At 31.8% G+C, this 13,104-nt stretch overlaps 2 protein-coding genes across 2 annotated transcripts in view; both read left to right on the top strand.

Annotated features, from left to right (window-relative positions):
- The window catches only part of LOC126879222 (semaphorin-2A), a 687,031-nt gene that overhangs the window by 539,544 nt on the left and 134,383 nt on the right, over window positions 1-13,104 (top strand). The window lies entirely within an intron of this gene.
- Window positions 5,524-6,380, top strand: LOC126879228 (uncharacterized). The gene is made up of 2 exons (XM_050642284.1): window positions 5,524-5,789; window positions 5,983-6,380. Exon 2 carries the CDS (start codon window positions 5,989-5,991, stop codon window positions 6,334-6,336), a length of 348 nt encoding a protein of 115 aa, XP_050498241.1. The 5' UTR covers window positions 5,524-5,789; window positions 5,983-5,988; the 3' UTR covers window positions 6,337-6,380.

Genomic DNA, 13,104 nt, shown 5'->3' with positions numbered 1-13,104 from the left:
ATTAGACTCTGAAGCCCCAGAAAGTTTTAGTTTTATTGCCTACAAGAACAGACTTAGTACCACCATGTAACTGTAAAAATTACTCTAAGAACTTATGCAAATGTAAAAAAGCTGAGATTCCCTGTATATCTCGATTCAGATGCATGAAACAAAAAGTTTGTAAAAATAGTATTAATAAATAATATCAACTTACTTTTTACTTCTATTTCTGAAATATTAGTTTTTAATGTTTTTTTCCCCATTTAGTACAAAAAAATAGAAGACAAAGTAAATAGAATAAAAGGTGATACGAGGTACAGTATGATGATTTAATAATAAGAATTATATGATAAAATTTTATTAGCATCTTCAAAAATAATGAAGATAACGTATATATACATAGAAATTATAATTTGCATCGAGAAGTTAGCGTGAACCTTTACGCGGTGAGCCGATCTTGCGCCTCAGAGCGCACTATTAAAATATCGATATCTTGGCCAAAATTAAACTTACAAACATTTTCGTTAGCTCAAAATGTTCCTTTTGAGTTCTTCTATCATAATTGTTAATTAATATATAAATGTTTATAGCTTAAAGGGCCTAGCCGGGTAAGATGATAAAAGTGCCCCCAACTCGATTCGAATTCCATATAGGTCACCGTTTAGCATATATAGTGAAACTAACTTTCTGAAATTTTTAGCCCCCTAGGTGGTCATGTGACCCACCTAGAGCCTAATTAGGCTTTTTATGTTTTTATTTTTATCTCAGCCGCACCGAGAACTAGCGAAAAACTTAAAAAAAAAGTTGTAAGCTTTGAAAAGTTCTATCCAAAAAAATTTATTTTTTTAATTTTTGGCGGGAAATTTAAATTTTAGGACGATTTTAAAATTTTAAATGATTATAAAAAAATAACTAAGACATTCGTTTTCACGAAAAAAATATATAACGTGTATTTTTGCATAATATTTCACCCAGAATTTTTTCAAATTTTTAAAATTGGTGAAACGCACCTTTAAAAATAAAAAACCGCATATTTTCGGTTTTTTTTCCGTTTTTTGATATAATTTTATACATATTTTTTAAAAAAGGTAATACCGTCACTAGAATAGGTAAAAAACTAAAAAATAATTGGGATTTGCTTAATAAAAATTTTTTGTAATGCCATCCATTTTCAAGATATAGGGCGTTGAAGAAAACCAAATTTAGCACATTTTTTACGATTTTGCCGAAACTACTGGCAACATTGTAATAAAATTTGGCAAGTTTTAAGAGGTAGTTGTTCTGCACTTTTTGACATACAATTAAGAATTTTATATTTATCATTGGCGCGCATACGGGTAATGGTCTGAACTTTTTAAAGAAAAAAGATAGTACGCCACTGACATATTTCAAATTAACAATCCTTTTTGAATAGTTTAAATAAAAAATTTGTAATATTTAAAAAGTTACGTGCGAAAAAAAAATTTATTTTAATTTTTGGCGGGAAATTTAAATTTTAGAACGATTTTAAAATTTTAAATGAGTATAAAAAATAACTAAGACATTCGTTTTCACGAAAAAAAATATATAACGTGTATTTTTGCATAATGTATCACCCTGAATTTTTTAAAAATTTTAAAATTGGTGAAACGCACCTTTAAAAATAAGAAACAGCATTTTTTCGGTTTTTTTTTTCGTTTTTGATACAATTTTATACATATTTTTCAAAAAAGGTAAGTCCGTCACTGGAGTAGGTAAAAAATTTCAAAATAATTGGAGTTTGCAATAAAAATTTTTTGTAACGCCATCCATTTTCAAGATACAGGGCGTTGAAGAAACCAAAATTTTACACATTTTTTACGGTTTTAAGAGGTAGTTATTGTGCATGTTTTGACATACAATTAAGGATTTGATATTCATCATTGGCGCGCTTATGAGTAATGTTCTGAATTTTTCAAAGAAAAAAAGATAGTACGCCACTGACATATTTCAAAATAACAATCATTTTTGAATTCCTCATTCAATTTGCGATAAAAAGCTATCTTATCATTTTTTCATACGAGGCGCCGTTTTGCTGCAAAAAATAAAATATCTTAACGCTTCCAAAGTATTCGAATTAGTTTTTATAATAATGGATGTAATATGAGTTTATGTATGTAGATGTAGAAACTACTAATAGAAGTTCGAATACTTTGTAAGGGTTAAGATGTTTTATTTTTTGAATAAAAATGGCGCATCGTATGAAAAAAGCGGAAGATAGATTTTTTGTCACAAATTGAACGAGAAATGCAAAAAGGATTGTTAATTTGAAATATATCAGTGGCGTACTATCTTTTTTCTTTAAAAAGTTCAGACCATTACTTGTATACGCGCCAATGATAAATATAAAATTCTTAATTGTATGTCAAAAAGTGCAGAACAACTACCTCTTAAAACTTGCCAAATTTTATTACAATGTTGCCAGTAGTTTCGGCAAAATCGTAAAAAATGTGCTAAATTTGGTTTTCTTCAACGCCCTGTATCTTGAAAATGGATGGCATTACAAACAATTTCTATTAAGAAAACCCCAATTATTTTTCAGTTTTTTACCTATTCTAGTGACGGCATTACCTTTTTTGAAAAATATGTATAAAATTGTATCAAAGAACGAAAAAAAAAACCGAAAAAATGCGGTTTTTTGTTTTCAAAGGTGCGTTTCACCAATTTTAAAAATTTGAAAAAATTCTGGGTGAAATATTATGCAAAAATACACGTTATATATTTTTTTCGTGAAAACGAATGTCTTAGTTATTTTTTTATAATCATTTAAAATTTTAAAATCATCCTAAAATTTAAATTTCCCGCCAAAAATTAAAAAAATAAATTTTTTTGGATAGAACTTTTTAAAGCTTGCAACTTTTTTATTTAAAGTTTTTCGCTAGTTCTCGATGCGGCTGAGATAAAAAATAAAAACCTAAAAAGCCTAATTAGGCTCTAGGTGGGTCACATGACCACCTAGGGGGCTAAAATTTTCAGAAAGTTAGTTTCACTATATATGCTAAATGGTGACCTATATGGAATTCGAATCGCGTTGGGGGCACTTTTCATCATCTTACCCGGCTAGGCCCTTTGCTTGAAACCCTTATAAACAATTTAATGTACAGTTTTTTTAAGAAAATTATTACTTCAAATGGGTATAACTTTAAAACAAATGAAGATCAAGTAATTTAACAAACTCTGCTTTGAAGCCTATAGTCCTGTCGCCAGGGGGGGTACAACGGCCTCGTTAATTCAGATGGACTTACTCAAGTTTTTTTTATGTAGAACACGAATTTTTTGGGTAACAGTTGATCCGAATGTCGATAAGATTGTTATAGACCAAGAACTTGAGGAATCAAATAACAGCGATTTTTGGCAAAACAAAACAATATTTTGTATTTTTTGGGCCATTTTAAGTAAAAAATATTTCTACAAGTTTTTTCGTAGGATGCACAGTTTTCGAGATAAACGCGGTTGAACTTTAAAAAAATCGAAAAATTGCAATTTTTGAACCCGAATAACTTTTGATTAAAAAATAAAATAGCAAGTCTGCTTACCGCATTTGAAAGTTTAAGTCAAATTATATCGGTTTTGATTATTTGCATTGGTAAAAATTTATTTTTTTATTGTTTAACAAAGCTATAAACACGTAGGGTTTCCCGTGCTTTTACATGCGTTTTAACGCATGTAACGTAGAAATAGTCTTGATTGCACTAGTACCTATTCTACCTACTCGTTCGATTTTAAATGAGAAATCATAGAAACATCACTCACGCACTAGTTGTTTGTAGCTTTGTTTAACAATAACACAATAAATTTTTAGCAATGCAAATAATCAAAACCGACATAATTTGACTTGAACTTTCAAAGGCGCTAAGCAGAATTGCTATTTTATTTTTTAATCAAAAGTTATTCGGGTTTAAAAATTGCAGTTTTTCGATTTTTTCAAAGTTCAACCGCGTTTATCTCGAATACTGTGCATCCTACTAAAAAACTTGTAGAAATATTTTTTGCTTAAAATGACCCAAAAAATACAAAATATTGTTTTGTTTTGCCAAAAATCGCTGTTATTTGATTCCTCAAGTTCTTGGTCTATAGCAATCTTATCGACATCCGGATCAACTGTTACCCAAAAAATTCGTGTTCTACGGGTCAAAATACATAAAAAAAACTTGGGTAAGTCCATCTGAATTAACGAGGCCGTTGTACCCCCCCTGGCGACAGGACTACTATTAATGAAATTTTAAAATGAGACCTTTTAGGGCTCATTTGCATGCGTAGAAGCCGAGTTACGATCGATCAAGCTTCGAAAAATACTTATTTTGCAATTTGCATTGTGCACTAGTTTTACAATATCTTCAGTTCGAATTGTTGGATTTAAGTTTAGTAAACGCTTTTTTCTTCGGTTTTTATTAGCGAACAAATTTGATTTGAAACATTCTTTTTATCTCTTTTAGTTTATTAGCCAGAGCCTTATAAACAATTTATAAACAATTAAATTGTTTATAACAATTCTTTGACCACTCGGATCAAAATCCACCCTCGAAATTCGTAATCAGCAGCCAAAAATCCATAAGAAACCGTTGAGTTTGTCCATCAGAATTGAAAAGGACACGGTGACCTCTATTTGGCGCCTAGACTAATATAGGAAAAACAATCCAAGGAAAAGATTTATCAAAAAGTTTATTGTTAAAGATGTATTTTGAATAGTTTAGTAAAATCATTATATATAATAAAACTAAGTTGATAAAATGTGTGTGCCGATAAAACTTAAAAAGGATTCCCGATACGATAAAGGGACTTATATAGTGCAATAGCCCTTTATCCCCCCTCGAACAAGTAAGTTCCCGTTTTAACTTAGAGGGCGTATTTTTAAAGATATAAGGGCTTTTCCTAGCAAGCTTGGCTAGCCCTAGACCTGGCTCCTCCACCAAATTTTTAAATATTCCCAATTTCGCCCCTTCGCCAAACTTTTAAATATTCCGGTATTAACATCATTATCATTATTATATATAATAAAACTAAGTTGATAAAATGTGTGTGCCGATAAAACTTAAAAAGGATTCCCGATACGATAAAGGGACTTTGTAGCCCTTTATCCCCCCTCGAACAAGTAAGTTCCCGTTTTAACTTAAAGGGCGTATTTTTAAAGATATAAGGGCTTTTCCAATTCCTCAACTTGAAAATTAAGTGAAGTAGTGGCGCCATCTGTTGTCGAGTAGTTGAACTCCATTCAGAACAACGATTATTTGAGTTGCGTTTCGAATGGCGCTGCGGGCAATTACAGCATGTGTAGCAATGACGCGAAATTTGAAATTCCAATTTCAACAAAGTCTTAAATTACATTTGTTTCTATAATAAAGTTATTAAATTTTGTGTATTTATACAGCATTAAGTAGCTTTTATTTTGGAGTTGAAGCGAGATAAGTTTAGTTATTCAAATTATTAATTATTAATTCTGAAAATATTTAAAAATTTAAGTTTTCAAATTTCGCGCCTTTACTACTTATGCTATAGCTGCAGAACTTAATGTTACGGCGGACGATAATGTCGAGTACATTCTAGAATGTGTAAAAGAAAATACTCTCGAACTTTTCCGAATATGCTCTCTGAATATATAAGGGCCCGGTATCACCCGCCAGAGTTAGTTCGATTTGAAAAGCGATTGCGAAAGGAACTGAAAGAAGTTATCTGTGAGCATTTATTTTGAAGTATCACGTGTCAGTATTTTTAATAGTGTGTTTAATTAATTCTCGATTTTGAAGCCGAGAAGAAAAAAGTCGTCTGTGAGCCTTTATTGTGAAATATCAAATGTAAGTATTTTTAACCGACTTCAGAAAAAGGAAGTTCTCAGTTTGATTATTAATTATTTATATTAATTATTTTTGAAAAAATAATTATTTTTGAAAAGATAATTAATAGTGTCTTTAATTAATTCTAATGGTTGTTTTTCTTTTTCTTTTAACTGTTTGTCTATAAAATGTTTATTTAATTTATATTTTACAGAATACAATGCCTAGACGTAAAAAAGGAGGAGATCTTGCCAGTTCTGCAGCGAAACGGCGGAAACAAAAAGAACATAGAAGAAATGAAACGGAAGAAGAGCGCGAAGCACGTTTACAAAATCAACGAACTAGGATGAGAACTCTGAGAAGCACAAAAAATGAAGAAAGAAAAGAGAACGAAAGTATAGAAGAATCGAGAATTTTAAAAGATAATTTAACAAAGGAAGCATTCCACTACGAACCGACGAAAAAATATTACAATCATAAACATGTTGTGATCGGAAAAATGGATAACATTTGCCAATTTTGCCACGCGAAAAAATTCAGTAAAGAAATGTTGTTTATAAGCAAATAGTGTAAAAAATGAGCGAATGTTTTCAATAAATTTTTTTACTATTACGTCATAGTTTATTTTTTTATTGCAACTACCGCGTAATCTCATATCAACTCCCGGGCGAAGCCGGGTATTATAGCTAGTTCAAGATAAAGAGAACAAAAAAAAGCGGATTTCATAGATGTAACTATTACATCGCCCCATTTTCTCTCTGATTGAGAGCAACCAAGATGCCAACTAAGATGCTGATAACACTTATGTGGTTTTGCTTTCCACTTCTCTAATTATGCAATCGTTGCATCGTTGCCTCAAAAATAATCCGCTCGTTGCTCCACTCCTCCAGTCTCTAGTTTGTCTCTAGTGTGAGAAGAGCGTTTGGTCGCGCTTGAATAGAGTGTTTTGTCCCTTGCTTCTAACTTGTAATTCGCCGTTTTCTGCTTAGACCGCACTTTGATTCGATGCGAGTGGAAAGATGCTAATGGATTGCTTGCTGAGATGGCTCGTGTTCGGTTACAGGATAAGCGGAGTGTGTCGAATGCGATTGTTGAGCATTAGCAAGTATTTGGAGTAAAATCGGTTCGAGTTGTAACCCAAGTAGCACCGAACGGGTTTATTCAGTCTTTTAAGGATGCTTTAAAACTGTAGAATAAAACTAAAATTAAAACCATTTGGTTTTTAACCAAACCTTAAGGTTGCAATAAAACCGCTTTCAGCATAAAAGGGCCCACTCTGAAAGAGATCAATAAAACCAAAAATAAAAACCTTCTTAAAACTTTGTTTTCTTAATAATAATAATAATAATATTTATTCATCCTTTAAGACATACAATGTATAGGACATGTCATTAGTTTTACAAACAAACAAACAATAAAATTAATACATTTATAAATTTTATAAACATTTGAAGGTAGATAGAATTAATAACATTCAGGTAATATTTCTGTCCGAAACAAACTCTTCCACAGTATAATAACATTTGGTAAGCAATAAGCTTTTAATGGATTTCTTAAAGAAATATTTATTCATTGTTCTATATTTTTTTGGTAAAACGTTAAACAATCTAATGCTCATATACTTTACTGACATTTCAAATTTACTCGATCTATGACCAGGTACACTCAGCAAATCGCCACCTCGCGTCGAATAATGGTGGAAACTAGAATTTCTGTCATACGTATGAATATTATCAACAGCATATAGTAACATTCTGAAGATATAAATACATGGAAAACTTAAAATATTATTCTTAATAAATATGGGCTTACAGCTCTCAAGAGGTCTAATTCCAAACATTTTTCGTATTATACGTTTTTGTGTTATAAATATTCTGTCACTGTTGACTGCATTCCCCCATAAAACTATGTTGTAACAAAGTCTACTATAAACAAGGCTATAGTATACATTTAACAGCGCAGAGATGGGCATAATATTTTTAATACGGGATAATGCATAGTACGACTTATTAAGGGACTTACTGAGCATGTCTATGTGAACTGACCATTTTAATTTTGAGTCGAGATGGATACCTAAAAATTTTGTATGATTTGAGGAATCCAGTAGTACATTGTTAAAACTTAGGTGTAGTACAGGATTTACAGAATTTAAGTTATTAAAATATATTACTTTTGTTTTGTTACATTTAAAATTAGGTTATTAGATCGACACCAGTCATTAAATCGAGCTAAAAAACTATTGCAAGTAGATGCCAATTTCTCATAGGTCTGTGCTGAGACCACAAGAGAAGTATCATCCGCAAATAACGTCAGGTCCAAAGCATCAAACTGGTTAGATGCATCGTTAATAAACAACAAAAAAATTAGGGGTCCTAATACAGAGCCCTGTGGAACTCCCAGATTAATAAAACGTTCCTTCGAAATAGATTCATTGATTTTAACACAAATTATCCTATCTGATAGATAATTGATTAGCCAGTCTAAAAATATACCTCTAAAACCAATATTATACAGTTTATTGCTAACAAAACGGCTATCAAGACAATCAAAGGCACGGGTTAGATCAAAAAAGAGACCTGCCACATATTCACCTGCATCCAAAGATCTGTAGACCCTTTCACAAAATCTGCAGGCAGCAGACTGAGTGGATCTACCGGTACGGAAGCCATGTTGACAATCACTTACAATTTTAAATCTACCCAAAAACTCAGACATACGGTTATACACAATTCTCTCAAATACTTTGGAAAGTACACACAATAAGGAAATAGGTCTATAATTTGAAATGTCTTCCGGATCGTCTTTTTTGTAAATAGGAATAACGATTGCTTTTTTTAGAATACTTGGAAAGACTCCTTTACCTATTGATAAATTTATCAAATATGCAATGTGGTTTATTATATCAGATGACATAGCCTTTAATACTCTTATCGAGATAGAATCAGGTCCAGTGCTTTTTTTATTTTTTAAATTATTGATCACATTCATTACCTCATTACCAACAACAGGTCTAAAGAAAAAACTGTTTTTAAGAATAGTAGAAGATGTGCAACTATTAGATCGAGAATTCCCAAAATGATTTGACAGTTTCTCTTCGGTTACTGTAGCAAAATAATCACAGAAAACTTCAGACAACTGCTTAGAATCAGTACAACTTTCACCATCTATATTTAATGCTATGTTTCTTTGGATAGACTTCCTGCCAGTTTCCTTGTTAACAAGATTCCATACAGTTTTATTTTTATTACTTGAATTATTTATCAATTTATCATGGAATTTTAATTTAGATTTTTGTAATAGTTCCGCGTGGTCTTTCTTAATTTTTTTATAATTTGCAAGAGAATTGGCATCTTTTAGTTCTTTATCAAGCCAGTAAGCATTTTTTAAATGAACACTAGACTGCTTAACTTCCGGAGTAATCCATTTTTTATTGCAAGTCTGCTTACTGATATTATACCGTTTTACTGGACAGCAATAATCTAACACATATATTAAACTACTTATAAAATTTTCAAAGGATTTATCAACATTATCGGTTAAATAAATATCGTCAAAGTCAGTTACAGATAGCACAGAAGAAATTTGTTTAAGGTTGTTGTCAGACAAGTCTCTAAAATATTTATAATTAGGCTGGTTATTCGATTTAGTACAGCTACTATTTATGTCTACTACAAATTCCAAACTAATTGCTCTATGGTCACTTAAATGCGCTTCAAAAACATTAGAATTGCATTGAAGTATATTAGCTGTATTGGTTATAATATAATCAATCTTACTGATAGAAGTTTAGTTCAAACAATTTGTCGCTACCCTTGTGGGAACCATAGAGGTTATGCTAAGATTGTAGCTCATTAGAACATCGTTAAAAAGAATTTTAAATAAAGTATTTTCTAAATAATCAATGTTTAAGTCACCACATATAAAAATATCGTCAACATACCTATTACAGAGTTCAATCGTATAGGAAAACTGCTTCAAAAACAAATAAAAGTCTCCACTGGGAGGCCTGTAGATACTGATGACTGCAACTTTTCTTTCACAAAACATTATTTTTACCGCACTGCACTCATAATGCATCTCCACAGCTAACTGGCACACATTGATGATCTGATATTCATACCCACATTTCACATACAAAACCGATCCGCCATGCTCATGGATAGGTCGACAATAACTGGTTACAAGATCGTAACCCGGAGTTACCATTAGAGATATTTCATCCTGCTTACACCAGTGCTCCGCAATACTGACGACAATGGGATTTTCTTGATCAAGCAGAATTTCCAACCTTTCAAGTTTGTTTCTAATGGACGCTGTATTTAATTGAATAATTTTAAAAATTGCTGTATGTTTTGTTTCATTGTCGATAGATACTTCTACTCGATTTGCTCTTTCTTTTTCCTCAATTGAAAAAAATTTCGTATACAGGCTTTGTTTGGCCAAATCGAGGCATCCAACGCCTTATTGTAGTTTGCTTTCGAGATTTCCACTTTGAAAGAAGAATATATATCAGGACGACGAGATGGAAGAGCTGAGCAGCTGGCTTCTGGCAGGTTTTTTGATAAAAATGATTATAGAATAGAATAGAATAGAAATATGCTTTATTGTCACTGAAAATACAAATTTTATGGACAAAGCTTAATTAAAGTCAGAAAAAATAAATAAATAATATCTAACAATAACAATAACGAATACAATTTTCTGAAATTTGATAAATCGTCAATATAAAAAAAATATACATAAATACAAAATATAAGTTAATAAAGTAAAGAAAAAAAAACAAAATCGATATATTTGCAACAATTTATAGAAATTGCAAAGTGAATATACAACAAAGTAAACTATTTATAGACATAGGAACTAATAAGTTTAAGCTGCTGCATGTGACACCCAAATATAGATAAGTTTGGTTACTTGTACATTACTGTAATTTCTTAGTTAGTCATTAAGAAACTCTTCTACTGAATAATATGGTCTTTTAGATAGATGAGCTTTTGCCATTTTACGGAACTTGGGGAAAGATGTTGCAGATTTGAGTTGTAAAGGAAGATGGTTGTATAGTTTTTTTGCGGAATATAATATAGATTTCTTTACTAACTCAGAGGACGGGATCGGTAAATAGACATCAAAATTTGAATTTCTGGTGGAGTAGTCATGACGAGGCCTTGCTGGAAAGACATGCATGTGTTTACGAATTAAGCAAACAGTTTCTAAAATATATAAAGATGTAAGGGTTAAAATGCCGTGATCTTTGAAGTAACTTCTGCAATGTGTTGTTCTTCTGAGGCCAAACAGATACCTTATTGCTCTTTTTTGTAATTTAAAAATAACATCTAACTGGGCAGCTGTACTAGAACCCCAAAAAGGAAGACCATATCGAAGATGAGACTCGAACAAAGAAAAATATGTTAGTTTAGAAGATGCTAAATTGAGTTCTTTCGAAACAGATCTTATAGCATAGCAGGCTGAGGCGAGTTTCTTACTTAACACATCGATATGAAGGGACCATTTGAGGTTGCTGTCTAAAAAAATACCAAGAAATTTTACAGAATCAACGGTAGAGATCTGGCTGTTATTAACAAGCAGGGGTTGAAGAGCACTTTTATAGGATAATGCTACTGTCTTATCCACGTTAAAAGAGAGTAAATTAGAGTCAGACCAGGTTTTTATCGTAAGCAAATCAGAAGTTATAGTTGCATGAAGAGATGCAATAGTTGAGTTGCTCCAAGTGATACTGGTATCATCAGCAAAAAGAAAAATTTTTCCATCGATTTTTAAGTTAGTGATGTCATTTATAAAGATAAGAAACAGTAGAGGACCCAATACTGAACCTTGTGGTACTCCACATACAATGTTTTTGAGACTAGAGTCAGTATCATTTGCTCTAACTATTTGTTTCCTATTATTCAAGTAAGATTGGAACCAATTCAAAGAAATACCTCGAATCCCATAGAAATTTAGTTTTTTAATCAAAATGTCGTGATTTACACAATCAAAAGCTTTGGCATAGTCACAGAAAACAGTGGCAGTATAAAGATTATTGTTTAGTGCTTGGTAAACCTCATGAAACACAGAAAACAAGGCATCAGTGGTACATTTATTAGTTAAAAAACCGAACTGATTTTGGGATAAGATGTTGTTATCAATGAGAAAGGACATGAGACGGATTTTTATGAGTCTCTCAATAATTTTTGAAAGTACCGGTAGTAAGGCAATAGGTCTATAGTTGCAAGCATTAGATTTTTCACCACCCTTATGAAGGGGAATAATAATGGCTATCTTTAGGCACTCTGGGAATTTGCCTGTTTCAAAGGAATCATTAATTAGTGAGACGAGGTTTTCCAACACATTTTCTGTGAGATTTGAGAAGATTTTTATGGATAGTCCATCAGTACTACAGGATGATTTGCTTTTGATACTATTGATAGTTTGGATCAGTTCAGTTATATCGATTGGTCTTAAAAAGAATGAATTCGAGAACACTCCTGAATTGGGGAGATAGGAAATGGGATCTTTTTGTGGCAAAATAGTAGAAGTTATATTTTTACTCACATTAACGAAATATTCGTTAAGATTTTCCGGGTCTGGAAGGGCAAATGTTTGAACTGCGTGAGTTCTATTTCGAAGATCGTTTATTATGGACCAAGTTTCTTTTGCAACACTTTTAGAGCTTTCCATACGATTTTGATAGTAGGCTTTTTTAGCTGATGTGATGAGTTTTAGATAGGTTACCCTGTACTTGGTGATATATTGAGTGACAGAGACGTTGGTAGCAAATTTCTTGATATACAATAGTGAGCGCATATTTTTGGCTGATATGCGAATACCTTTTGTAGCCCAGGGTTTGTGATGTTTTGGCTTAATTGAAATTAAAGGAAATGCCTTATTGAAGATAGAGACAAGCTTTTCTATAAAATGGTTGAAATTATAGTCCACGTCCGCAGAAGGAAAATGCCACTCAGAAGTTAAGCATAAATTTTGAAATTTATGAAAATTCCCAGCGGAAAAAAATCCTACCTAAACGTCGGGTTTTCTGCAGATTGAAGGTCTTCTGCAGATGTTTGCGGTTTCAGATTAAATACGTGTAAAGCAACTGTTTGATCAACTCCTTCTACATTAGAATTTCCAGAATAGTTACCCACTAATAAGTTTTTTTTGGGTGTTCTTTTTTTGTAAGTCACTTTCTGCCAATCCGTAGGAATGTTACTGCTTATTTGCATGTTGGCATCTCCAGTCTTTTCGGTTCGACTAGATGCAGGTATTATATTTTGCGCTCGGTTTATGGCTTCGCTGACATCTTTAGCGCTGATTGAATTGTTTTCCTTATATTTCTCCT

The sequence above is a fragment of the Diabrotica virgifera genome, chromosome 1 (assembly GCF_917563875.1).
Source record: "Diabrotica virgifera virgifera chromosome 1, PGI_DIABVI_V3a".
Lineage (NCBI taxonomy): Eukaryota > Metazoa > Arthropoda > Insecta > Coleoptera > Chrysomelidae > Diabrotica > Diabrotica virgifera.
The sequence above is the reverse complement of the archived record's forward strand: the minus strand, read 5'-3'. Positions and strand labels throughout refer to the sequence as shown.